The sequence below is a fragment of the Podarcis pityusensis genome (genome assembly GCF_964106645.2).
Source record: "Podarcis pityusensis genome assembly, chromosome: 9".
In the NCBI taxonomy this organism is placed as follows: Eukaryota; Metazoa; Chordata; class Lepidosauria; order Squamata; family Lacertidae; genus Podarcis; species Podarcis pityusensis.
The window spans coordinates 68,993,240-69,020,176 of record NC_138034.1 but is presented as its reverse complement, the minus strand read 5'-3'; the positions used below and the strand labels follow the sequence as shown (position 1 = coordinate 69,020,176).

Here is a 26,937-nt window from a genome sequence, read left to right as displayed (position 1 = left end):
TAGCCTTGTTTTAAACAAGGTTCCTTTAATCACTTACTATAACTGAAATCGTAAAACACCAAAAAGGTTAAAAACTGGTGTGTGTGTGTGTGTGTGTTCCCCAGTAAAGGAACTGAATTTTTGAAGGTGAGTGAATGACCTCTTAAGGATCGTCTTTAAATCAGCACAGTTTCTTCATAGAAAAAAATGTGGCTGGCAGTGGTGTTACGTGCCACACCACTGTAAAGCCAAGGAAGCCAGGCTGCAAGAGACACAAAGATGAGAATGACCCGGCTAATTTCAGAATGAGATTACATGAGATTAGCATGTCTGCTTCAAACAGATTTGCTACAGGTAACGGAAACTTTAAAAAATAGCTTTTGGCAGCAGCTCTGTGGCAGAGCATCTGCTTGGCGTGCAGAAGGTTGCAGGTTAGCAAGCAGATTGGGAAGAGAGGATCCCACCTTCTGCCGGGTGCTTGCATTCTTTTTATCCCAGATAATACTGCATCTGATTTGCCAGTTCTGTGGGTGGCTGGCAGGCAAAACTTGCTACTTGAGGATGGCTCATGAAAAACAACCCTCTTTTAAAACCATCTAGAGCTATGGTTTCCCAGTAGTGATTATGGAAGTGAAAGCCGGACCATAAAGAAGGCTGATCACCAAAGAATTGATGCTTTTGAATTCTGGTGCTGGAGGAGACTCTTGAGAGTCCCATGGACTGCTAGAAGATCAAACCTCTCCATTCTGAAGGAAATCAGCCCTGAGTGCTCACTGGAAGGACAGATCCTGAAGCTGAGGCTCCAATACTTTGGCCACCTCATGAGAAGAGAAGACTCCCTGGAAAAGACCCTGATGATGGGGAAGATTGAGGGCACAAGGAGAAGGGGATGACTGAGGATGAGATGGTTGGACAGTGTTCTCGAAGCTACCAGCACGAGTTTGACCAAACTGCGGGAGGCAGTGGAAGACAGGAGTGCCTGGTGTGCTCTGGTCCATGGGGTCACGAAGAGTCGGACACGACTAAACGACTAAACAACAACAACAGGTTGTTGGCCATCTCTGCCTCCATTGTTTAACTGTGCATAAAGTCTGATGAGCCCTGCTATGGTGCTTTTGCCACGGGCTAAACCTTCCCCCCCCCCTCCTGTAAGCAGATGGCTGTACCTGTCCATTTGCCGGGGATGTAAATTAAGATCCTGAATATTTCATGCAGGGAAAAAGCAGGCAATGAGGATGCTTTTTAACCTGCAAATCCACAGTCCAGGAACAAGCTGGATATTTGGGGAAAGAAAGTGTTTCTCCCTGCCCCTTTCACACACAGAAAGGAAGATTCTCCACTTACTCCTGACCACAAAACCACTTATTTAAAGAGGGAAATGACAGCCAAGCCCATGGGCCCTGTGCGGAGCAGACGGCCCTTTTTCTCCCCTGCTGACCTGCCGATTCAGACTATTCCATTCATGCAACGGGCATAACGATATGATGACATGACTGTATATTTCCATTGGACGTGGCACTCCAAAAAAGAAAAAAAGAAAACCCGAAAGAAAACCACCCACCCTTGCCAGGAGGAGCAATTTTTAGAAATGGGAGCCAGGGGTATGAATTTCCCACTTGTGTGCTATCACAGCCTTTGCATTCTTGAGCCCTGCAAAGAAGCGGAGGTCAAATTGTAGAGCTTGTTTGCTAGGCAGGGTTTCTCACCCGCAAGGGCTCACGGTGTGAGGGAAGTCTCACTGTTTGATGTGGTGAAGGAAGGAGGGTTACTTATGTGTTGTTGAGCTACTGAGATGAATTTTAGGAGAGAGAGAGAGAATATTCTCCAATACTGAGCAAGGCACTGCAGCTGCTCACTGGAAGGAGTTGTGCAAGTTTCAGAACTTTGGTTAAATTCCCTCTACTAGTTATTATTAATTTTCTGCACACACAACCCACCTTTTCCTCAAACATAGAATCATAGAATCATAGAATCATAGAGCTGGAAGAGACCACAAGGGCCATCGAGTCCAACCCCCTGCCAAGCAGGAAACACCATCAGAGCACTCCTGACATATGGTTGTCAAGCCTCTGCTTAAAGACCTCCAAAGAAGGAGACTCCACCACACTCCTTGGCAGCAAATTCCACTGTCGAACAGCTCTTACTGTCAGGAAGTTCTTCCTAATGTTTAGGTGGAATCTTCTTTCTTGTAGTTTGGATCCATTGCTCCGTGTCCGCTTCTCTGGAGCAGCAGAAAACAACCTTTCTCCCTCCTCTATGTGACATCCTTTTATATATTTGAACATGGCTATCATATCACCCCTTAACCTCCTCTTCTCCAGGCTAAACATGCCCAGCTCCCTTAGCCGTTCCTCATAAGGCATCGTTTCCAGGCCTTTGACCATTTTGGTTGCCCTCCTCTGGACACGTTCCAGTTTGTCAGTGTCCTTCTTGAACTGTGGCGCCCAGAACTGGACACAGTACTCCAGGTGAGGTCTGACCAGAGCAGAATACAGTGGCACTATGACTTCCCTTGATCTAGATGCTATACTCCTATTGATGCAGCCCAGAATTGCATTGGCTTTTTTAGCTGCCGCGTCACACTGTTGGCTCATGTCAAGTTTGTGGTCAACCAAGACTCCTAGATCCTTTTCACATGTACTGCTCTCAAGCCAGGTGTCACCCATCTTGTATTTGTGCCTCTCATTTTTTTTGCCCAAGTGCAATACTTTACATTTCTCCCTGTTAAAATTCATCTTGTTTGTTTTGGCCCAGTTCTCTAATCTGTCAAGGTCGTCTTGAAGTGTGATCCTGTCCTCTGGGGTGTTAGCCACCCCTCCCAATTTGGTGTCATCTGCAAATTTGATCAGGATGCCCTTGAGTCCATCATCCAAGTCGTTGATAAAGATGTTGAATAAGACCGGGCCCAAGACAGAACCCTGTGTCATGCTCAAGGTGGCATTCGTGCTTCTTCCCCTTTTAATCCTCACAACAACGCTGTGAGGTAGGTTTGGCTGAGAGTCCTTGGCTGCCCCAATTTCACCCGGTGAACTTCATTTGGCTGAGTGGGGATTTGAACCCTGGTCTCCGAGGTCCTGGCCGAATACTCTAACCACTACACCACATGTAGTGGGTTTATTATTTTAAAAGGGAATGTGGAATCAGCGGTGAATATTGATTCCCTGAAAAATAAAATGGCCATCCAATTCACAAGTGACTAATTCTGGGAATGGACAATCTTGGCGCTATTTTTTTTTTTTTAATGACTAGGTGGGTTACTTCCCCATAGGAGCCAACTCCTAGGGGCCAAGGTCCCTTCGCTCCCACAATACAATATTTGAGGGTGCCCCGCCAAGTTGACAGGAATTGTCATTTAAATGGTGTGTGCATTCTGCATCATGTGATCAGTTATGTGGGGTGGGACTTACCTGGGCCGCCTAATATTTTATTCAAGTTGGCACCCCTGTACTCCCCCATTACTTCCCCCCCCCCAAAAAAAAATTGGAGGTGAAGGCTACGATGATAGCTTGTTAGGCCTTAGGTGATTGAAGCATCCAAATATGCTGCTTGGAATCGTTCTGTGATGCTGGGAATCATAGGAAAGAACATTTCCCATGGTTCCCAGTGCCCTGGAAGCTGCAGAACACATTCAGAACTTAATAGAGACCCTATAGAGGTGCCCGTCCTGCAAACACAGTGATGTCCAGGCAAGCAGAGAAAACAGTGGCCACAAGAGCTCAGGTTGGAACACTGTTGTAGAGGCCAAAACTGCACAGGACAAAATTATGTTTCTTGAAATGATCCACCTATACTGAGTGGCAGCAGCTCTCTAACGTTTCATGCTTGGGGCATTCACAGACCTACCTGCAGATTCCAGGGATTGAAAAACAGATTCTCTACCACTGAGATATGGTCCTTCTACTGGAAGGCATTCAGCAACGTCATATGAGTTTCCAACATTGTTTTCTAGCTGAGCTTGCAGGAAAGATGGTCGGGGTCTATGTGTAATTTATGGTATGGCTTCTGTAACTAAAGGATGTCAAGGGGCACTTGAAACCCCCTGGGAAATTCTAGGCAAAGTAGGAAATGAATTATAACAATGGAACCTGTGCTTTTATTTCCCCTTAGAATCTGGCCTTGGGGGGCGTCCCAGTCTCGACTCTATGTATGCAAGCGTAGAGCAACGGCTGAATGAGACGCTGAGGCAGCGCCGGAATGCTGGTGACAATCACTACAACATCGAGGTGCTTCTGGGAGTGGATGATTCCGTCGTCCGATTCCATGGCAAAGAACACGTTCAGAACTACCTCCTCACCCTGATGAATATAGTGAGTTCTCTCCCTCTGTAGTTGTTCCGGGAAGCATGTTTTTTCTTCCAGTACTCAGGACTAACTCCCGCTCTCCTCAACTGGTAGGGCATTTTGCAGATGTATTCTGAAGCATAGAGGTGGGGAGGGGGATGAAGTCAAGGAACTAAGGGACGCAAGTGGCGCTGTGGTCTAAACCACTGAGCCTCTTGGGTTTGCTGATCAGAAGGTCGGTGGTTTGAATCCCCGCAATGGGGTGAGCTCCCGCTGCTCTGTCCCAGCTCCTGCCAACCTAGCAGTTTGAAAGCACACCAGTGCTTTCAACTCTATTTCTGAAATTCTTTTCAAAGACAGCTGCTTTGAGATTTTGTATTGAATTTCCTGGGAGAGTGAAGTGTTCTCCTACTGGTTTCTCTTGTCCAAAGACATCATTTGTTATTTCACATCATGCCCGCTAGCGTGAATGAAATTTAGGATGACATAGCCAATATATCCCTCAAAATGGCACAGTGCCATAATACATCAGAAAACAGAACAGACCTGCTAGCATTATAAGCGGGAAAACTAGCACAATATTCCCCATATCTGACTGCACCTTAAATAAACATCATATTAACTATAACATGCATAAAAATAAAAATAAAAACTAGCAAAAATTAAATCTGTGATCCAAAGATGCAGATCTGGCACAAGCCATTTTGTTGCCTGAGGCAAAAATGCGACTTCCTCCCCATTTCCTGTAGAGAGGCAGTTTGGACCAGCATCCTGCCCTGCACCTGAGGCAGCAGGATAGTTTTGGGAGACAAGGGCAGGGCATTAGCATGCAGAGGAAAAAGGCCAGGGCGCTTTGGAGCAACACCAGGGGGGCTTCAGCCACTGCTCGCAAGCATGTGGTGCAAGAGGCAATTGCCTCACTTTGCCTAATGATAGAGCCGGCCCTGTATAAATGCTTCAGTGCCGTCTGTCCCTTAGGGCACATGTCTTTCTTTCTTGCCAACAGGCAGCCTCATTTACAACTCTATTCCCCTTCCTCTGCCCTCACAACCCCCAAAAAGTGCTTTGTAAGCGAAGGAGGGAGATCAATGTGTCTGCATCTTTGAGAGGATGACCTGTGTCAATTTTTCATGAGCCTTTCAAAACCACGCTCAGCTGAAGCATTTAAAAGGCTTTGGCAATCTGTGAGCCTGAGAGAAATGGATAGCCTCCAAGAAATCTAGGAAAAGTAAAATTGCTTGTAAAACTGAATCCAGCCCCATGTTTTTACAGAAAGTGTGAATTAGCAGGATCTTTTCAGATCATTTCCATAGCCTCTGTTCTTGCTGCTGAAGAGATAAGTCATTGTTCAGTTTTGCTTTTTGTTTTGTTTAAATGGCTTGTCTCTTCAGCAGCTGGAACAGGGATGAGATGATAGCTGGCAATGTAAGAGGATCCCAAAGCAATGAGAAAATGAATGGTGGAGCTGGCCCAAGACATTTTGATGCCTGCAGTGAGGCACCAAATGATACCCTCCCTATGCTAGGGAGGTGGTGGACAGTCTTGTTGCACTGGTTCAGATGTAGCTTCTTGACTTTATGTATCCCCCTAAATTCTGGTACCTGAAACAAAATGCTTCACCATAGCAGAACTGACACAGAGGGATATGAAGAAGTTTCATCAAATGTGATCAAAAGCTCATCTGACAATGCCCTTTCAACAATAAAATATGGATAGAATAGAAAAGAAAGAAAGTGTGAATTAGTGAACTAAATTGAATTTTCCTCCCCAAAACCGTATTAGTGGGACACGGGAGACAGCAGGGGTCTTGGTTCTTCCAGGTACCTGAAATATTTTGGTGTAATCCCACGTACTATGCAAAGGCACAAGGAAAACTCAGAACATGTGAAGCTAGTGGGAAGGACAAGGGATCATGAAAAGTTCGTATAAACCAATGATTCCCAAAATTTTTTGACTTTCCACCCCCTTGGTTCCATACGCTCATCCCCCATACACCATAAAAGGCATTTATTCAGAATCGCATTCTGCATGACCCACTAAGGAAGATAATAATATAATAAAATATTAATTGCAGTAGCAATTACCGTATTGGCCTGAATATAAGCCGCACCCCCAAATAAGCCGCACCTTTAAAATTCAAGGGGGGGGGGAATAAAAAAAGACAATACCTGAATATAAGCTGCTGCCTTAAAATTCTGCAAGGGCTCACACCTGTAAACGGCCAATGTAGAAGAAAACCCAACAGCGATATCGTAAAAGTCAATTTTTGTAAGGTCGCAAATTTAAGCCACACTTTAACTTTTCACGGTCGGAATTTTTTTTGGGGGGAGGGGGGAGTGTGCCTTGTATTCGGGCCAATATGGTAATTGCACATTGATTCAAAATCCGATTAAAACTATTTAGTTTAATTAATTTAACAAAATAGATGAACTTTATCCAGTGATGTCAGCTTTCCAGTGCCTGAAAAGTTATTTTCACTTCAGCATCCTTTGCTGCCCCCTTTGTCTCTTAGTGCCCCCCTAGGTCATCCCCCCCAGAAGGAAGCACTTTGGGAACCACTGATATAAACTAAGGAGAAGGAATACTCATTTGGAGTGCAGATTTTTAAGAAGCAGCACGCACCAGCTTGATGCATTTATCCTCCCTTTGACACAGTTGCAAAATCCCACTGTTCCATCGTGCACTGTTTTGGAAAGTAGAAATTGAGTTGTCCTTTTAATTGTCGATTACTTTAATTTAATTGACTTGCCGATCATATGGTCGGCGGTTCGAATCCCCGTGGCGGGGTGAGCTCCCGCCGTTCGGTCCCAGCTCCTGCCCACCTAGCAGTTCGAAAGCACCCCTAAGTGCAAGTAGATAAATAGGTACCGCTTTATAGCGGGAAGGTAAACGGCATTTCCGTGCGCTGCACTGGTGCTGGCTCGCCAGAGCAGCTTCATCAAGCTGGCCACGTGACCCCGAAGTGTCTTCAGACAGCGCTGGCTCCTGGCCTCTTAAGCGAGATGAGCACGCAACCCCAGAGTCGGTCACGACTGGCCCGTACGGGCAGGGGTACCTTTACCTTTTTAATTGTCAACTGAATCAAACTTTGGATTTGTGACTGTTCAGGTTTCACCTTCTCTGCCTCTCTCTTTTAGGTGAATGAAATTTACCAGGATGAATCCCTGGGAGTCCACATAAACGTTGTTCTGGTTCGCATGATGATGTTGGGCTACACCAAGGTAAGAAAACCAAGTGAATGGTCCCTTCTATCTCCATTCTCATCCAAATTGCTTTTGGAAGGTGAGATGTTACTATGTGTGCTTCCTGTACGAAGACATCACATGTGTGTGGATTCTTTGTTGTGTGTGTATGAAGAAGAGTAATGAGGAGAGAGAGTTGCTGCTGCAGCAACGGCCACCTCTGCGGGCTGGTTGAAATCCTGCCTTAATCCTCAGGTGATAAGCAAGGTCTGTGTCCTTATCATGTTTGCTTTAATTCTGAGCCTGGAAGAAGAAAGCAAATGGAGCAACATTCTAGAATCTAACATATCTTTTCATTATTATCCTTTGCCTTGCATTTTTCTGTTTTGGTTGAACAAATAGAGTCTGGGGTTATTCCGTGTGGCTTCTTTTTAATTTTTTTAAGGGAAAGTTCTGCACTCAAGGAAGCCCAAATCCTGTGCACAGAAGTAGCTGAAATCTGCAACCACCGGAATGATGCAAATAAAACACTTCATTGTGATTCCTCTTACTTTGCATGATTTACCCAGCAATTGCTTTGCAAATTTTTAACTTCAGTACTGTAGTCATTTGGACTGCTAAAGTAGCTTAACATTGAAACATTGAAAGGGCATGTACCAGGTCACTAGAAATTCCACCAAACCACCTCTTTTTGCTCCTGAGACTTCAGTTGGCATTCTGCAAACACTTTTAAAATAAATAAATTCAATCACAAGGACTAGAAACTTGATTTTAAAGTTGAAAGCTGAGAGTCTCCGGAATCTGAATTCTCCTCTCGGTTTCTGATTCAGATCTCCCCCATCTTGCACCCCACAAAATCACAGCCCTGGTCTGCATCCTGTCACTTCTCTTTAGGAGGATTTTGGCAGGAGAGTAAACTGAGCAGACCAAGTCTCTTTTGCCATCTAGTGGCAGTCAGCTTCTGAAAACCCAGCGATACCTTCAAATTATCATCCTTTAAGTCATGGGTGGGGAAACCTTTTCAGCCTTAAGGATGCATTCCCTTCCAGGGGCCATGAGTCAGTGATGGGCGGAGCCAGGGGCAAAAGTGGGTGGGGCAGCAAAGGTGAATTCTACCTATGTCCTGAAGGCTACTTTCTAAAGATATTCCCCTCCATCTGGGGAGTTGAGAGGCATTAGCAGAATTCAAAAGCACATTCCACGTAGGCAAAAACATTCAAAGAGGGTGTGAGCAGGATAAGTGAAGACTGTGGCCTGGGGAGACAGGTCAGACTCAGGGGTCAGCAAACTTTTTCAGCAGGGGGCCAGTCCACTGTCCCTCAGACCTTGTGGGGGGCCGGACTGTATTTTTTTTGGAGGGGGGGATGAACGAATTCCTATGCCGAACAAATAACCCAGAGATGCATTTTAAACAAAAGCACACATTCTACTCATGTGAAAACACCAGGCAGGCCCCATAAATAACCCAGAGATGCATTTTAAATAAAAGGACACATTCTACTCATGTAAAAACAAGCTGATTCCTGGACCGTCCGTGGGCCAGATTTAGAAGGTGATTGGGCCAGATGCAGTCCCCGGGCCTTAGTTTGCCTACCCATGGGTTAGAGGTATGGCTTGGCTCTGTAGATTATCTCATCTATATCAATATCAATATTGATATCTAGATCATCTAGATTGTACTTAGGAATCCTTCCAGCATACTGACACCTCACTCCAGTTTCTCAGCTTTATTTTGGCTACAATTCTGTTGGCACTCACCACTTTTGTTTGATATTAGAGGGACTGGTCTCTCTCTCTCTCAAACATATACTCCTCGACACTGAAGTTCATAATTTTGCCACCCCTTCTGCATAATCTGTAGTTTGGCTGCCAGGGTTCTCTTTATGACGCTACTGCTCCTCTTTCTCCAAAAAGACAAAGAAAAAGCAGGCTTGGTTCTATAGCTATAAACGGCTATACACAGCAGTCATTTGTATATATCATTATTCTATCACTTAGTTGGACAGTATAATGCTTCTTGGGTGGGTGAAAGGACTGCTTCATTAATATCCTTAAGTGCTAATAAATATTCTTCTTGGGTGGGTGGAAGGACCACTTCATCAATAACCTAGAGCACTAATAAATATTTATTGCCTTTTCATCTGAGTGCACAACACTGCTGCTTCAAGCACCCGGCAAGAAATGCTGGCTGCTCTGTGCGTGTCATTGGCCTCAGATTTATTTTCCAGAGGGTTGCCTCTTCTCCCCCAGCAGTTGGGAATGTAAGCAAGCCCAGCTGTGCAGCCACAATTGTCCTGGTTCTGAGACTGTCTCACTCATTGAGCATTTGTTCTGCACATGGCTTCTCCCTCAGAGAAAAGGATAGCCCCCAATTCATTACTGGGGTGAAGAATATAAACATCAGAGATAATGTCTTCTGCAAAGTTTCTAATATGCAGCTACAACAAGCAGATCTGACTGCCTTGAGCCAGAAAAAAGAGAGTGTTTATAGCAGAAGATCCAAAATACTACCAGTAGTATTTTATTATATTTTAACTATACACAGAGTTCCGTCTTTCATTTATGCAACTGAGGGCAGATGTTCTGACCTGACAGGGCTGCCACTGAAAAGGGCATCTGTGTATACCTTCAGTACAACTGAAGGAGTGCCTCCACCCTCCACCCAGGTCCACCTCCAAGGGCCTTCTGGCGGTTTCCTCACTGCGAGATGTGAAGTTACAGGGAACCAGGCAGAGGGCCTTCTCAGTATTGGTGCCCTCCCTGTAAAATGCCCTCCCATCAGATATCAAGGAGATAAAGAACTACACAACTTTTAGAAAGCATCTGAAGGCAGCCCTGTTTCAGGAAGTTTTTAATGTTTGATGTCTTATGTTTTTAGATGTGCTGAAAGCCGCCCAGAGTGTCTGGGGAAACCCAGCCTGATGGGCGGGGTATAAATATGATGATGATGATGATGATGATGATGATGATGATGATTTGTCCAGGTCTCCTCAGCTTGTGAGGCAACAGTAGCCTAGTTTCTGCTCTCCAACCTCCATCCAGGGGAGCAAAAAGCTTTATCAGATTTCAAGGACACGTTCCATCAAGGCAAAAACACTTGGGGTCAGTGAGGAGTGTGGCTCAAGGATAAGGGGTGTGTCCTGGGGAGAGATCCAAGGGGCAAACAGAGAGGCATAAAGGTCCAGATTCAGTCCTTGAAGTTCCCCACACCTGTAGAGTAGTGGGGTGGGGCAATCACGTGCAGCCCCTCACCATGAGGCCATGTGCCAGGTGAAGCATAGAATCATAGAATAGATTCATATATTCATAGAATCATGGATTTGGAAGGATCATCTAGTCCAACCTGAATATGCAGCTGTCCCATACAGGGATCGAACCTGCAACCTTGGCATTATCAGCACCACACTCTTGCAAACTGAGCTATCACCTGCAGTTGGTGCCATCTTATTTTTTTCTAGAATAGAATGAAATGACAAGGGGTCCAGAATATCACCACTGCAGGGCTCTCCAGAGCCACATCATTTGGTCTGCCATGCTGAGTGCTGGGGCCTGGCCTGACCAGCAGCAATCTCTCCTCTTGTGATCAGATCCATCTAACATATATCACATTCTTACTCAGTCCATCAGCCTTATTGAACGAGGAAATCCATCCCGGAGCCTGGAGAATGTTTGCCGCTGGGCATATCAGCAACAGAAAGCAGACTCCAGCCACTCGGAGCACCACGATCATGCCATATTCCTAACCAGGCAAGATTTTGGACCAGCTGGAATGCAAGGTAGCGCAACCAAGACTTTTCTTTTTCTTTTTCAACAAGTATTTTGCTGTGTTGGCTGTTTTCAAGATTCAACTTACTTGATTCGGGCAAGTGGAATCCAGCCAGAATTCACAAGTCATTTCTTCTTTCTTTATTCAGAGTTGGTCAAAGTTTAGTAACTCAATCTATCCCTGCTGGGGAATGTGTTCAGCAATTTCTCTCCCAATTATTATTATTACTCCACTAGGTTTATGAAATAAAACTAGAGAACTTCTAACAGTTATTAAAAGAACGTATTTAGAAGCTAGGAATGGGTTGTAAAGGTTTCCTGAATCTCTCCTGGCTTCATGTTACTCTGATGGTGAATGGCAATCACACCCCCTGGTTTCTAGTAGCCATTTTTCTTTAAGGTTCCTTCCTACTCAGAAGGAGATGGAGTAAGGGAAGAAAGTGTGCAATAGAAAGGTAAATAAAGGGTTTGGGGAAGGCTTTGCATGCTGAAGGTCCTAGGTTCAATCTCTGCGTAGGGCTGGGCACGATCCCTGCTAGAAACCATGGAGAGTCACTGCCACAATTCTAAGCTACATACACACATTATAAGGCAGCTAGCTATTTTCATATGATGCAACCGGAAATCTCTCTTTTTCTTTTGCACAGAACTGTAAAGAAATGTCTCCTTCTGCACTGTTGACAATTCTGTTCTGTCAGTAGGTTAAGGCTTGACGATATAGCTGTAGCCACGGAGGGCTAACAAACAGTGCTTTGTTTTATTTTTAAAATCCAAATCTTTTACATTTTCAACAGGCTATGCTCCAGTAACAGGCATGTGCCATCCTGTCAGAAGCTGCACTCTTAACCATGAAGATGGATTTTCTTCAGCTTTTGTGGTCGCCCATGAAACTGGCCACGTGTAAGTCCCAGTAGTATGCCTCTGAATTCCACTTGTTGGGAATCACAAGTGCAAGGAGCACTCAGGTCATCGTTGTGGGCTTCCCATGGAAATCTGGTTGGCCACTAGGAGAAGAAAGATGCAGGACTGGATGAGATCCAATAGGGTCCTTCTTATGTCCTTATGCTAGGGAATCACTGGCCTACTGGCCAGTCTTGGCCCACCAGGGTGTCCAAGTTGGCCAGTAAGGCCATTTCCCTCCAACCACACCAAACTGCCCATCAGCTGGCATCATTGATGGGAGGGTTATATTCCTGCTGGGTGCTGCTTCACCATCATGTTCCTTGAAGAGAATGTGATGGTGAAGCAGACCCTCCCACCTACCAGGATGCCCACCTATCAGTCATCTGATGTCACAATGGCATCCAGCCATCCACCTGTCAAAGTTAGTCCTCTTGGGAAGAAGGGGGAGAAATAAAAAAAATGATCTGCAAGGCCAAAAATGTTCCTCACCCCTGAGGGTTAGCAGCTGGGGCAGACTGAGGCTGGTAGGACAATGCTTCTTGCACCCTAATGAACCACCCACCAGTGTTCAGGGAGAAGGATCCTAGACCAGCCTTCCAAATGTCTGTCTAAAGCAGTCCAACACAGACCCTGGTTTTCAATTGCAATGGAGTCCTAATGATGGACCTGGGTCTGTGAAATTCAGACTACAATGGCTGTCATGCTTTCCCTTCTAGAAAACCTGGAATTGAAGGAGCTTAGGAAGGGTTGAGATGTGTAGTACTACAGATATTGTTGAACTCCGGCTCCCATCAGCCCAACTCAGTATGACCAATGGTCAAGCATGATGGGAATATTTGTCCTGCAGAATCTGAAAAGCCACAGGGCTCTCCATCCCTGAGCTACCTAGACCAGGCTGGTAAAATTTATCAGAGTAAAAGAGAAGCTGATCTAAGTCATTTTTTGTGTGAAATATGGTTTCAACCTCCTCCACTCTTGGCCCCAATTAATTCCATCATGCTGGTCTCTGATTTCAGGTTGGGAATGGAGCATGACGGACAAGGGAACCGGTGTGGGGATGAGACAGCAATGGGGAGTGTCATGGCTCCCCTGGTGCAAGCAGCGTTCCATCGATACCACTGGTCCCGATGCAGTGGCCAAGAAGTCAAAAGATACATACAGTAAGGACCAACCGGTGGTCAGCATATGCTGTATGAACAGGCACTAAATACCTGGAGCAAGACTAGGGAGCGCACATGAGGAAAGCCAAAGTTTGGCTAGTGTCCAGGCAAAGTCTCAGATCTGGCTTGGAAGCTTTAAGAACTGAATCAGGAGGAAACAATGGGTTGCAGAAGGCAGGTCAACAGCAGGACCAAGAAGAACAACCCTGGCCCTCTCTTCCTTCATAGTGACACACAGCAAAGGACATTGGTGCACAGACATGGAGATTCATTGTTCTAATTTTGACATGCAGTTAATGCATTTTTAAAGGTCAATAGCAAAGCACCTGATGCACCTGATGTTTTGGGGTGGATAGTGGTGGGGCCGCCCCTCATGGAAAATGCCTTGTTTGATATTCCAGGGGTGGCTTAACTGTGGCTTTCCAGATGGTGCTGAACTGCATCTCCCATCATCCCCGATGTTAGGCATGCTGACTGTGGCTCATGGGAGTTGTAGTTCAGTAACATCTGGAGGGCTGCAGATGGCTATCCCTGGTTTATTATGAGCCCAATCAATTGGGATCCTTTTGTCTTTGGGAAATGATCCCCTTCTCCACCACCACCAATGAACCTTTATTCTCCTCCCTTCTCCCTTGTATTTTACATGAACATTAAGAAATGTGTGCTTCAGTAACATCAGTTGTCACAGACATGCCCTTCTGTTAGTCTCAGAGTTAGGGGGCTTAGTGAACTGGGAAATGGGGTGCCTGACTGGAAACAGAAATTGGGAGACAGCAAACAATCCGAAGGGCCTACCAGCCCCCTTTCAAATCAGCCTGAGAGATCCCAAACACAATAAGGCAAACGGGAGAATGTTTACTCTTTGCAGGGCAAGAACCACCAATATCTTTAATTCAAGAACTGCTGTTGCCAGCATTGATAAACTCAAGTTCTGCAATCCCAGTGCATTTGAACTGAATATGTTTGCTCAAAAGTTTATCGGCCCTGCAGTGCCCTCTGGTGTTGGTCACCAAGTGTTCATAGGCAGAAAGAATCTCTGTTATCTCTTACTTGATGCCGTCCAGCCTTTCTCAACCTGTGGGTCTCTAGATGTTGTTGAACTACAACTTCCATCACCCCTATCCAGCAAGGCCAGAGCTCAGGGATGATGGGAGTTGTAGTCCAACAACATCTGGGGACCCACAGGTTGAGAACCGCTAAACAGATTGAAAGATGGGCTGTGGATAAGGAATGCCCTCCTTACTTAAACTCAGTGGGAGTAAATATTAATTTAATAATAATAATAATATATTTATACCCCAGCCACTCTGGGCAGCTCCCAACAGAACATTAAAAACATGATAAAACATCAAACATTAAAAATTTCCCTAAACAGGGCTGCTTTCAGATGTCTTCTAAAAGTCATATAGTTGTTTATTTCCTTGACATTTGATGGGAGGGCATTCCACAGGGTGGGTGCCACCACTGAAAAGGCCCTCTGTTATAAGCTGTGGTTTATGCATATCCAGCAGATGACTCTCTTCTCCTTCGTTTCTGCAATAGCTCCTATGACTGCCTACTTGATGATCCCTTTGAACACGATTGGCCCAAACTTCCTGACCTGCCAGGGATCAATTATTCCATGGATGAACAGTGCCGTTTTGATTTTGGAGTGGGCTACAAAATGTGCACAGCGGTATGTCCAAAGCGAATTCTAGAAAGTAAAACCGGACCAAACCACTGAACTATTGAAAGATCCCAGTTTTGCATGCAGAACTCGGGTCAATCCCCAATGGCATCCATGTAGATTTGGAAACCTGTCTGAAACCCTTGAGTGTCTTTGTAAGTCAGTGAAGACAATGTTGAGTTGGGTGGACCAATGGTCTGACTCGGTGTAAGGCAGCTTTCTATGTTGTTATATTTCATTATATTATGGATCATGAAAGGTAAGCCCAAGTCGGTCATGATTCTTCATGTATTTATTCAATCTAGATCTCATCTTTCCTCCCAAAGGAGAGAATGGGGCAAACCATTGATAAGCTGGAATGTGCCCAGAGCAGGGCAACCAGGATGATACAGGGTTTGGAAAGCAAATCTTAAGAGGAATGGTTGAGGAAGTTAGGTGGGTTTAGCCTAAAGAAGAGAAGACTGAGAAGTGATATGAATCTTCTTCAAATATCTGAAGGAACACAGTATATGACGAGCTTAAAAAAATGTTTAAGTATAACTTTATGACAAATACAGGAGCTTTTCTACTAGGGATAACGGACACAGGTATAGCAAGAGAAGATCAGAAAATATTCCTCTATGCCACAGAAGTGGCAATGATCCTAATGGCTAAAAACTGGAAAAAAAAGAAACTGTGCCAGCAAAAAAAGGAATGGCAAGACAAACTGCTAGAGTATATTGAGCTGGCTAGATTAACAGAGGCAATTAGAGATCACACTAAACAAGAGTTTCAAAAAGCATGGGGAAAATGCAGAGAATACTTCCCAAAACAGTGCCCTAAAATACATACCTGGACTTGTTTCGATTCATATCTGCAGGAGACTTTGTGGATATTTAAGTTATAATTAGAAAAATCTTAATAATTATTCATAAAGGAAACAGTTTTTAAGAAGTAAATAAGGAGGCCAGGTACAGGAGTAAGGAAGTCTTTTATTTGGTTGTTTGTATTGTTGTATGTTATACTCACTGTATGTTATGTTCATGTTTAATGAGGGTGGATTTGTGTATTGGGGGTTTATGTTATGTTGTAAATAAAATTCCAGTAAAAAAATTTTTAAAAAAGAAAAGAGAAATGATATGATAGCCATCTTTCATTTCTGAAGGGCTTTCATATGGAAGATGGGGCAAGCTTGCTTTCTGCAGCTCCAGACGGCAGCACTGAAATCAATTAACTCAAATTGCAAGAAAGGAGATTCCAGCTAAAAATTAGGAAGCACTTTCTGACAATAAGTACTGCTTTATAGTGGAACAGACTACCCCCCCCCCCCAGGTGGTGGGCTCTCCTCTGTTTTTAAATAGAGGTTGTGCGTTCATTCACTAGGTTAATACTTTAGTTGTGGTTCCTGAACTGCAGGGGATTGAACAAGATCACCCTTGGGGTCGCTTCCAACTCTACAATACTATAATTCTGTGAGATCATAGCCCAGAAATGGAAGCAAGAAGAAATTCCGACGAAAGAAGAATGGCAGACAAATTAATGGACTATGCAGAAGTGGACAAAATGACAGGAAGCATTCGAAACCTGCGGGACCAGAGATTTAAAGAAGATTGGAAGAAGTATATGAATTATTTGAAGAGCAACTGTAATCAACAAATTACGCTAGTAGGACTACAAGAAGTTTTGTAAGGAGAAATATACGAAGTGTTACAAAGTAGAAAAAGATAGAGATATTGGTTATGAGTTTGAAATGTAATAGGGAAAATAAGAAATGCATACTAAGAGATTAGATTGGAAAATTTTCAGACCGGACTGATGGAAGTCAAAAATAATTGAATAAGATGTAAAAGTATGGTTAATTATTGTTGATAATGGTATGTTAAAAAACTAATAAAAATTTATATAAAACAATAATAATTCTGTGAGATCAAAAACTTATCCAGCCATCTCCCTTTTTCTAGTTCCGAACTTTCGACCCGTGTAAACAGTTGTGGTGCAGCCATCCGGACAACCCCTACTTCTGCAAGACAAAGAAGGGCCCCCCTCTGGACGGAACGGAATGTGCACCCAGTAAAGTGAGTATGTATCTTCAAGTTTATATGTCCCAATACATTTCAAGGCAGAGAGATACAGAGGTGATTTTATTTATTTCCAACTCCTTATACACCACAGCAGCTTTCAGTGGCTTACGGTGAGGTTACAGAAGCGATACAATGGATAAAATCTGTTTCAAAGAACCACCAAATCAGAAAGGCTTTCTTAAAACGCTTGCTGAAATAAATAAATAAATAAATAAATAAATAAATAAATAAATAAAATCTTTACCAATGGGAGCAGATCTGTCTAATTCCAACTATGTGTGGGTTTTTTTACAGAATTAGGCCCCCGGTAATGAATGCACAGTGGTGCTGTGGGTTAAACCACTGTGCCACTTGGGCTTGCCGATCGAAAGGTCAGCAGTTCGAATCCCCGCGATGGGGTGAGCTCCTGTTGTTCAGTCCCAGCTCCTGCCAACCTAGCAGTTCGAAAGCACGTCAAAGTGCAAGTAGACAAATAGGTACCACTCTGGCGGGAAGGTAAATGGCATTTCCATGCGCTGCTCTGGTTCGCCAGAAGCGGCTTAGTCATGCTGGCCACATGACCTGGAAAAACTGTCTGCAGAAGCGGACAAACACCGGCTCTCTCGGCCTGTAATGCGAGATGAGCGCCGCAACCCCAGAGTCGTTCCCAACTGGACTTAATTGTCAGGGTTCCCTTTACCTAATGAATGCACAGCTCCTAATGAGTATGACCCATGTATTTGAACCATGGGAGACCACCGACAGAGATCCTACCATGAAGGCATGGGCTGGGGTAATTAATTGACTGTTAATAAATTATTAATTAAATACAAACTCAATTATACTAACAGGAAAACCCCCCCACATAATTAAAATACACAGTGAAGCAATTTCATTGATACATGAAAATATAGAGGCTTATAGAAAATCATGAAGGAGAGGGCTTGTGATAAAGCCACTTCCACCCTACGGAGGAGGTGAGGTTGCGGGCGTCACGGCCCCGACACGCACGCAGCTGCTGGAACCAGCCCCTGCGCGATTTGGGGGGTGGGATTCCCAACCGCGTCATCTCCTGGCCAGGGGGTGTGGCCTGCCCTATTTAACGCAGGACATGGCTGGGGATCTCCCTCTTTGCCGCCTGCCAGCTGTTCCTGCTTTTTCCACCCTCCCGCCCTATAAGGTTTTCGTTCCTTGACCTTGCTATGGACCTTGGTTGGTCGCCGTTGAGAGGCCTGGTAGGAATTTTTCCACTTGGCAAATTGGCACCAGCCACTTGGTTTTCACCTACCTTGTAGCAAATTGTCACAACTTTCTGGGTATTGGCTGTTAGGCATTGGTATTGCTCTGTAGATGGAAGAGGGGAGGTAGCGCCATCACCTCCCCCAAATATCAAAGGGTAGTCCGGTAAAGGATTCCGGGGGGCGTGGCCCTGTCCGAAGCCTGGGGAGGTGAGGGCCTAAGGCACGCCCCCTATTGGTGACCCTGGGGGAGTTCCAGCAGGACTCCCCCTACTGCTGGTTAACCCTTCCCGGACTTAAAGCAGATGGGCTGAAGTCAGATATAGTCAGTTAGGACCAATGCCTAAGCCAATACAGTTCTTCACCTGTAACCAATAAAGTTGTGGCCATTTTTAGCCCATTAACCTTAATAATTGTGTCTTGTGTCATTATTTCCACTGTTGGGGGCGGGAATTTGCCACGCAACTTGTAAGCCACAATGGCTATCCTCTGCCTCCTCCGTTGGAGGTAGCAATGTTTCTGAATATTTGTTGCTGGAGACCACAGGAGGGGAAAGTCCTCTTGTGCTCAGATCTGCTTGCAGGTTTCTCACGGACATCTGGCTGGCCACTGTCAGAACAGACATCTGGCTGGCCACTGTCAGAACAGAATTCTGGACTAGATGGGTCACTGGCCTGATCCAGCAACTCTCTTCTTATGTTAACAATTAAAGTTCAGGTGAAGAGATCAGGGGACTCCAGAGGGTCTAATTTTTGTGTGAGTGTCATTTTTCATTTTACCCTTAGTGGTGCTACAAAGGTCACTGTATGTGGAAAAACACCAACCAGCTGAAGCAAGATGGCAGCTGGGGAGCCTGTACGAAATTTGGCTCCTGCTCTCGGACATGCGGAACTGGCGTTCGCTTCAGAACGAGACTGTGCAACAATCCTGCGTGAGTCGGCGGTGCTTCTCTCGCGACCTGTTGCGCGCACAACATCTTGGGGTGGATATAAGGAGGGTGCCCTCTGAGGAACACTATATCCAGTGGCTCAAATGAAAACAACAACTCAGGACTGCCTAGGTCAAAAGTCAGACAAGTGTAGAGATGGATCAATGGGGTTTGTGGATTGGAAGGGGAGAGAATGGGGGTCTGATCCAATCCAGCTTAGACCCACCCCCAAGCAGTCTTTTCTCTCTCTCTCTGAAATATTGTTATTTGGTTTCACAAATACAAAGTTATAAAAATCCAAATATATATCCATATACAGAGATTCCTCCGAATCTCAGGACTTCCCCCCACCGCCTCCATAGGGTCCCATTTTGAAATTTAGAACTGCATATTCTTCCATACTCTAACTTTTATATCAATCCATATTATCCTTGGTAATTGTTACACTACAAGTGAATTCAAAATCATGCCATTGTTTCCATCTGCTTACAGTGGTCTCTTAAATAACTTATAAAAAAATTCCCATTCTTTTATAAAGTTTTTGTCCTCTTGGTTTCTGAGTTTTCTAGTTCAGTTTTGCCATTTCAGCACAGTCAATCAACTTGGTTTGCCATTACTCTCTGGTAGGGACCTTGTCTTCTTTCCATCTCTGGGCTAGTAACATCTGGGCAGCTGTTGTTCCATACATAAAAAGTTTTTTTTTTCTGTTCCTTTGGAATATTGGTACCTGAAATTCCTCATAAGAAAGCTTCTGGTTTCTTCACAAAAGTTATTTTAAACATGTTTTCCCACATTTCATTATATATCATCTCTCAGAAATCTTTTATCACCTTACAAGTCCATCACATATGATAAAAGGTACCTTCAAGCATTCTAACTGGGCCTCGTTTCTCCCCATTAAGGCCTCTTAACGGGGGTCAGGACTGTGCTGGTGTCAACTTTGAGTACCAGCTGTGCAACATGGAGGAATGCCCAAAGCATCACGAAGACTTCCGTGCCCAGCAGTGTCAACAACGCAACTCACATTTTGAGTACCAGAGCAGTAAACACCACTGGCTGCCTTATGAACATCCTGATGGTAAGTGATGGCCAGTCCTCTTCTGCAAAGAGCTGTTTCAAACGCTGCAATGGAGTTGGGAAAGAATAACAAACAGCAGATGAGCAATGCTCATCCCCCTCCACCAACTCTTTGCCCTCCAGTAGGGAAGTCATCAAAAAGTCACTTCTCAATAATGAATTCTTCTCTTGAGCTCTAATAACCAGAACTATTACAAAACGCAGTGACTGGTTAAATATAACTAGGGAAGAAATTTTCTTAGATCTTTATTCTATCAACTTGACAGAGTCTCTCGTGTAGCATAGATTGATCTCCTTTGATTAATGATGAGCCTGGCCTTTCATTGTGACCCATCATAGCTTCTCTGACAATTAAGCGTGCTCAGGAAGCTGAGAATAGGGAGATGACAGAGAGACAGCTAGAAAGGTAGCTTTAGTCATTTATTGTATTTATATTAGGGCTGTTCAATACAGTCTTACCTTGGTTTTCGAACAGCCTAGTTCTCAAACGTTTGGCTCCCGAATGATCAAAATCCGGAATTGAGTGTTCCAGTTTTCAAATGTTGTTTTGGAAGCCAAGCGTCCAATGGGGCTTCCACGGCTTCCGATTGGCTTCAGGAGCTTCCTGCAGCCAATCAGAAGCCGTGCTTTGGTTTTTGAATGTTTTGGAAGTCAAACAGACTTCTGGAATGGATTCTGTTGGACTTCCAAGGTATTACTGCATTTATATTAGGTGCCTTCTGGTTTGGTCCAGGGCTCATTTCAGTAATCCTGATTGGGCCTTGATCTGACCTAGGCATGATTTTGGGCCCCAAATTGAATCAGGGCCAGTGGGATTGGTGTTAAACCACCCTGGGAATTGTAGCTCTGGGAGGAGAACAAGGGTCTCCTAACAACTCTCAACACCATCAACAAACTGCATCTCCCATAATTCTTTGAGGAAAGCCGTGATGGTTTAAAGTGGTTTGAAGGATTGATGTGAATGTGGTCTGTGCTGCTTGTGTAATCCAACAATTGTTCGTGGGTTTGGACACATATTTTGTCCACATTTCTACCCCATGTAGCTACCAAAAGATGCCAACTCTACTGCCAATCTAGAGAGACAGGAGATGTTGCCTACATGAAACAACTCACCCATGATGGGACTCGCTGTTCATACAAAGACCCCTTCAGCATCTGTGTGCGTGGGGAATGTGTGGTGAGTGAGGTCTTCCTGACCATCCCAGTTGCTCTTTTTAGCTGGAGCTGTTCACAAAAGACCTTGCAAGATGTGTTCAGTCAAATATGCATGGCGTGACTTATTCTTTTTTAAATAGTTTTAATTTGATTTTACAAATATAATACCAAATACATATCCATACAAAGAGATTTCTCTGAATCTCGAGACTTCCCCCCATCCCCTCCATGGGTCCTATTGTCAACATTTTCAACTGCGTATTATTTCGTAATCTATATTTTGTATCCATCCACGTTATCCATAGTGTCTGTTACGTTACAAGTGCGATTAAAATCCTGCTAATGTTCTCATCTGCTTACAGTGGTCTCCTAAATAAATTATATTTTTTTCCCATTCTTTAAAAAAGTTTTTGTCCTCTTGGCTCCTGAGCTTTCCAGTCAGCCTTGCCATTTTGGTGTAGTCCATCAGCTTAGTTTGTCATTCCTCTCTGGTAGGGACTCTTTCTTCTTTCCATCTCTGGGCTAGTAACATCCGTGCAGCTGTTTTCACATAAACATGGTGTGACTTCTAATTGGAGAGGGTGAAGGACAGCATTCTTTTATGAGAGAAGGTCTCATGTTCAGTTGCCAGCAATGTTTTCCTCCCTGTGTGTTTCTTTGTTACAGCTTTGCATTGAAGAGTTGCTCCTGACATTTCTGGGGATGGGGGTCTAAAGCTCAGCTCCTCTCATTTTTCTGGGGGTAGCTCTGCAAAGCAGCCCCTTAGAAAAGCAGCAGAGAAGCAATGGAAGTGCTTTGAAGAGCTGACCCCAGAAAATTTTGTTCTGGGATAAGGTGGTCCCCTGAAGCACCCAGCTTTGGTGAGGTGCTTTTCAAAGAGGGATAGGCAGGAAATCTCCTCCAGCTTGGATTTTAATCTGATCTGGAGAAGAACATGGGAGCTTCTGATGCTCAGTTCTTCTCTGAAGCAAGCATTACCAAGTACCTGAAACTCACTGAGGCCCTGAGCTGGAAGAATTTTGCCAGCTTCTCTGCTTAAAACTTCCAGTGGTTAAGCCTGAGATGTAACCCATTGAAGAAAATGACATAAAAATTCTGCACAGATTCCAAAAATTCTTTACCAGGAAATGTGGAATTCCACAATCTGCATAAGTATATTCTGTAGGGCCAGAATTTGCCTGGCTTCTGCAAGTCATGAATGGATGCCGTAAGTTGTGCAGAGTAACTCCTGAACTGCCAAAATTGCTTTTGAGTCCTTGAAGTTTACTTGGCCATATAAACTAGAGCAGGCATGGAGAATTGAATCCAGCTGGGGGCCTGAATCCTTATCTCCCCACCCCTCAAGGGCCAGGTTTCATAGGTGGGTGGAGCCCCTCACCTTTCAATCACCTGACATCACAATGACATCCTCTGCTGGTGCTTGCAAAGCCATTAGCTGGTGCTTTGAAAGCCCAGTGCAAAGTGTCTTGGGCCTGCAAACCCCTTTTTAGCCCAGCCACATTTTTGCCCATCAAACCTGCAAAGCAGGTCAGCATGTCTTGATTGAAATAGCCTCATGGGCCAAAGGGTGGGCCTAATTAGACTTCATGGCTGAAAGTTCCCAACCACTGAACCAGAGACTTGCTCCCCACTTCCTCTTCTTTTTGGGTGATAAATGCAAAGATCTGCCAGAAACTGTATTAGATGCTTGGTATCAAAACCTGCTGTTGTGGAGCATACATAACACCTGCACTTTCATTGGGGGAAATATATGAGGAGTTGCAAATTTGACCTTTGCATTGGATTCTGTTCATTTCCAAACAGTGCTTCCTCTGATTCTCTGCTCTGATGATACCGTGACCGTCTTTTTTTGCAGAAAGTGGGCTGTGACAAGGAAATCGGGTCCAACAAAGCTGAAGACAAGTGTGGAGTATGCGGGGGAGATAACTCTCACTGCCGGACGATCAAAGGGACCTTCACTAGAATCCCTAAGAAACCTGGTAGGGATACCTCTACCTCCATTACTCTTCCATATTACCATTAGTTTCCTTTGCTGTCCCTCACCTCTGCAGAGGAGAAAAGGTGCTGAAAGCCTAAATTTCAACATGAAGTGCTTTGACCATGATTGCAAATGTTCACATGAACTGACTTCAAATATTCGTGTGGACTGGAATTGGTTTAATACAGGTCACAGCAGGGCAGCCAGCCTGTAACCCTTTAGATGTTGCTTTAGCTACCATCCTACCTATTGGCCATCCAGACTGAAGCTATTGAAGTCCAACATCAGTGTTAAACTGATTCCAGTCTGCACAACTATTTGGAGTCATTTCGTGCAACCATTTGAAGTCAACTGGAAATGGAAATTTCAAACTGATTTGCAGACCTTTAAACTGAGCTTTTGAATGATCCACAGTACAACAGCATGCCATGCTTCAATTATTTTTATTTATTCATTTTGAATATATCCAAGACATTTTGCGGTAAGTTCAGGACACCAGTTGACGCATTTGCAAAGCTAGCAAATGCAGAAAATCCTGTTAGCTGGTGTTTGAGGATGATCTTTGTCCTTTGGGCAGTGTTTGAAGCATTAATTTCCATTCCACAATCATGTTTCACAATTATTTATCATTAGATTCCATTTATGTTTGGCATTGCAAGAAAAAAATCTAATCAACCTCTTCCAACAGGGAAACAATTAAGCAAGAGGTGCCAAAATGAACTCAAGGTTCTGGAAAATGAAATCTGCAAGTATCCAATTGATTTTTCACAGTCTTAATTTTCATTGACTTGATGCTTTTAAGTAAAAAAGAACTGCTGCAATGTATGCAAAAATATTTCAAACTGAATTTTGAACAGAACTGATTCATGCTTGATTGATTAAAAAAAAAGTGCTCATATGAAGACTCAGTCAATGAAAACTCAAGACTTCCATGCCCTAAATTACTAACAAAAGACATTCTGTTTAAGGGAAGACAAGAGGCGCGTTCACTTTGCCTAAAGGAGCTCGTGATGTTTCTGTTTCTGAAAACAGAGAATCTAAAAATATTCTGGGTAAGTTTTGACTCTTTGCAGAAATTTGGGCATCCATAGCCGCCGCAGAACCATTTTTTCTTCTTGTATTACTTCTAATTGCTGACCAGTCACTTACAGGAAAAGCAAACTCAGGCAAATCATTTTATGCTTCCAATGGGAGCTTCTTGAAAGGTGACAATATTCTGACCATGAACTATATTCAAACAGTAAGCTGAAATTCTTAGGGTGATGAATTTGGCTTGCGATAGCAGCTTCTGTGCTTCCACAAAATGGCCCACTGGCCTGATCTCAGCCACTGGGGAAGAAATGAATTCTTAACAATATGTATTTATTATTCTGGAAAGGATCTAACTGACAGATGGTTAACGGGGTAAATGATCCCTGTGCCCTGCTATTTTCATTCCACAAAACATAGGAAACAAAAATGCTTTGTCTAAATTACCCAGATTGCTTTGGTTCGCCAGAGAACAAAATGAAGCAAGTGGCTTGCAATAAGATTGCCTTTCCCCTCCTCTTTCATGAAAATATGGGAAATGCAAGGCTGCCTAATTGCCAATATTGCAAACTTACTGGTCCTTAAGTTGACTGTTCATGGGTTTATGGATGCACCTCTTCTGCAAATGGGGCCAACCTCTTCTTGCAACCTACTAACCCTAGCAATTATTTTTTTCTCTCTCCTTTTGTTTCTCTTCTGCCTCCTCCCAATGCCTTGCTGCACATGCCAAAGGCTACCTTAAGATGTTTGACATCCCTCCAGGTGCTAGACATGTGTCTGTCCAAGAAGACGAGGCTACCCCTCACATTCTTGGTAAGTGCTTCTCTGCTTAGGTTTGACCATGCTGCCAACAACTCTAATAGACCTAACCCCACTTTCCAGAAGATGCCCAGGAGGACCATTGCGGATGTTACCCTGGCCACTTGGGGAGTCTGAGTGGTACCTCCTGTGGTTCAGGTTGTGGAGCAATTCACTTGACATTGTGACATTGTGTTTCATTATCACTTTTATAACCCGTGGAACTCAATTCAGCATAGGGAAGAGTTAAGAACATAAGAAGATACCTGCTGGATCCAGAATCCTGTTCTCACAATAATTGTCAGGCATGGAAAGTACTCATCTCCCTTCGGTAACTTCACAGATAAGAATTAACAAGCGGTTGGGAGATTTATAGTATCATTATTGCAGCATCATGTTACGAGCACAAATACACAGCTCTCTGCAAGGAGGAGGAGGAGAAGAAGAGGAGTTTGGATTTGATATCCTGCTTTATCACTACCCTAAGGAGTCTCAAAGCAGCTAACATTCTCCTTTCCCTTCCTCCCCCACAACAAACACTCTGTGGGGTGAGTGAGGCTGAGAGACTTCAGAGAAGTGTGACTAGCCCAAGGTCACCCAGCAGCTGCATGTGAAGGAGCAGAAACGCGAACCTGGTTCACCAGATTACGAGACTACTGCTCTTAAATAGTGTGTGGGTAATTTAGACAACTGGAGGGCAGTTGGCTACTCTAAATCCTCCTCCCAACTTCTGCAGCATTTTGGGCGCCAGTGAGAAGTTCCTCCCTCCCTCTGACTCCTTTGCTCTCTGATACGTTTGGACCTCTGAGTCTGTGGTGGTGGTGAGGGGTCCCCCACACTCCCAAGTGACATCTCAAGTCGCTGCCCCCTCCCTTCTGGTTCTCTTGTCATTATCTCAAAAGTGGGTAACTCCTCCCTAAACTGTTCAGCTTCTCTCTCTCTGCTTCTGAACACACTGTGGATGGGGGGGGCAGCTCTTCCCCCTCCAGCTCTCCATCAGAGAGAAGCTGGTCTTCCATAGAACATATTCCCCAGTCCTCGTCTTCAGACCAATCCCTGACAATAACCAACCAGATGCCCATGGGAAGCTCACAAGAAGGACCTAGGTGTTCTCCTCATTTGTGTTTTCCAGCTACTGGTATTCTTAGGCCTACTGTCTTCAACAGTGGATGTTGAACAACCCTATTGAGGCTAGTAGCCATTGTCTGGTCCTGTTTTATAACCATCCAAGTTGGTAGTTGTCACCACTTCTTGTGGGAGCAAGCATCCATATTTTAATGATGCAAAGTGTTTAGAAGCACTTCTTTCCAGTCTGTCCTGAATCTTTCAACCTCCATGCGCTGAACAGACCCAGACCTCCTTTGCTTTATCACAGTTGCTGCATCCCTTCTATCTGGGTGTACATCTAAGATGCTTAAATAGTAGGCCAAAGAAATGTAATGTGTGAATGAGGCAAAGATGTTTAGTAACCTGAATCAGAGAGCTAGAAATGGATGCAGCTCCCTGCTGAGTTTATATTCCATCATGAACCCAGCTTTCCTGCCATGTAGGTCATGCCATGCTTCGTTTGAGCAGGCAAGTGAATCTGGCCAAAAACTGAAGCTTAAAAACATTTGGTTGAGCTTGGCCTGGCCCTGTCAATTTCTGCTTCACATAAGTCACTAACTATGATAGGAAGGAGATTCTGACTAAACATCAGGAAGCGTTTTCTGACAGTAAGAGCTGTTTGACAGTGAAACGGACTCCCTCAGGAGGTCGTG

The 26,937-nt window shown here is 44.3% G+C and overlaps 1 protein-coding gene across 1 annotated transcript in view; it reads left to right on the top strand.

Moving 5' to 3' along the window:
* ADAMTS3 (ADAM metallopeptidase with thrombospondin type 1 motif 3) overlaps nucleotides 1-26,937 on the top strand; it is a 140,698-nt gene that overhangs the window by 80,873 nt on the left and 32,888 nt on the right. The window contains exons 5-16 of the mRNA XM_081020700.1: nucleotides 4,087-4,286; nucleotides 7,397-7,480; nucleotides 11,061-11,217; nucleotides 12,001-12,106; nucleotides 13,126-13,269; nucleotides 14,812-14,944; nucleotides 16,876-16,989; nucleotides 18,998-19,143; nucleotides 20,043-20,218; nucleotides 21,261-21,394; nucleotides 23,228-23,351; nucleotides 25,112-25,192. Of these exons, the coding sequence (XP_080876826.1) occupies nucleotides 4,087-4,286; nucleotides 7,397-7,480; nucleotides 11,061-11,217; nucleotides 12,001-12,106; nucleotides 13,126-13,269; nucleotides 14,812-14,944; nucleotides 16,876-16,989; nucleotides 18,998-19,143; nucleotides 20,043-20,218; nucleotides 21,261-21,394; nucleotides 23,228-23,351; nucleotides 25,112-25,192 (1,599 nt within the window). The remainder of the gene's footprint in view (nucleotides 1-4,086; nucleotides 4,287-7,396; nucleotides 7,481-11,060; nucleotides 11,218-12,000; nucleotides 12,107-13,125; nucleotides 13,270-14,811; nucleotides 14,945-16,875; nucleotides 16,990-18,997; nucleotides 19,144-20,042; nucleotides 20,219-21,260; nucleotides 21,395-23,227; nucleotides 23,352-25,111; nucleotides 25,193-26,937) is intronic.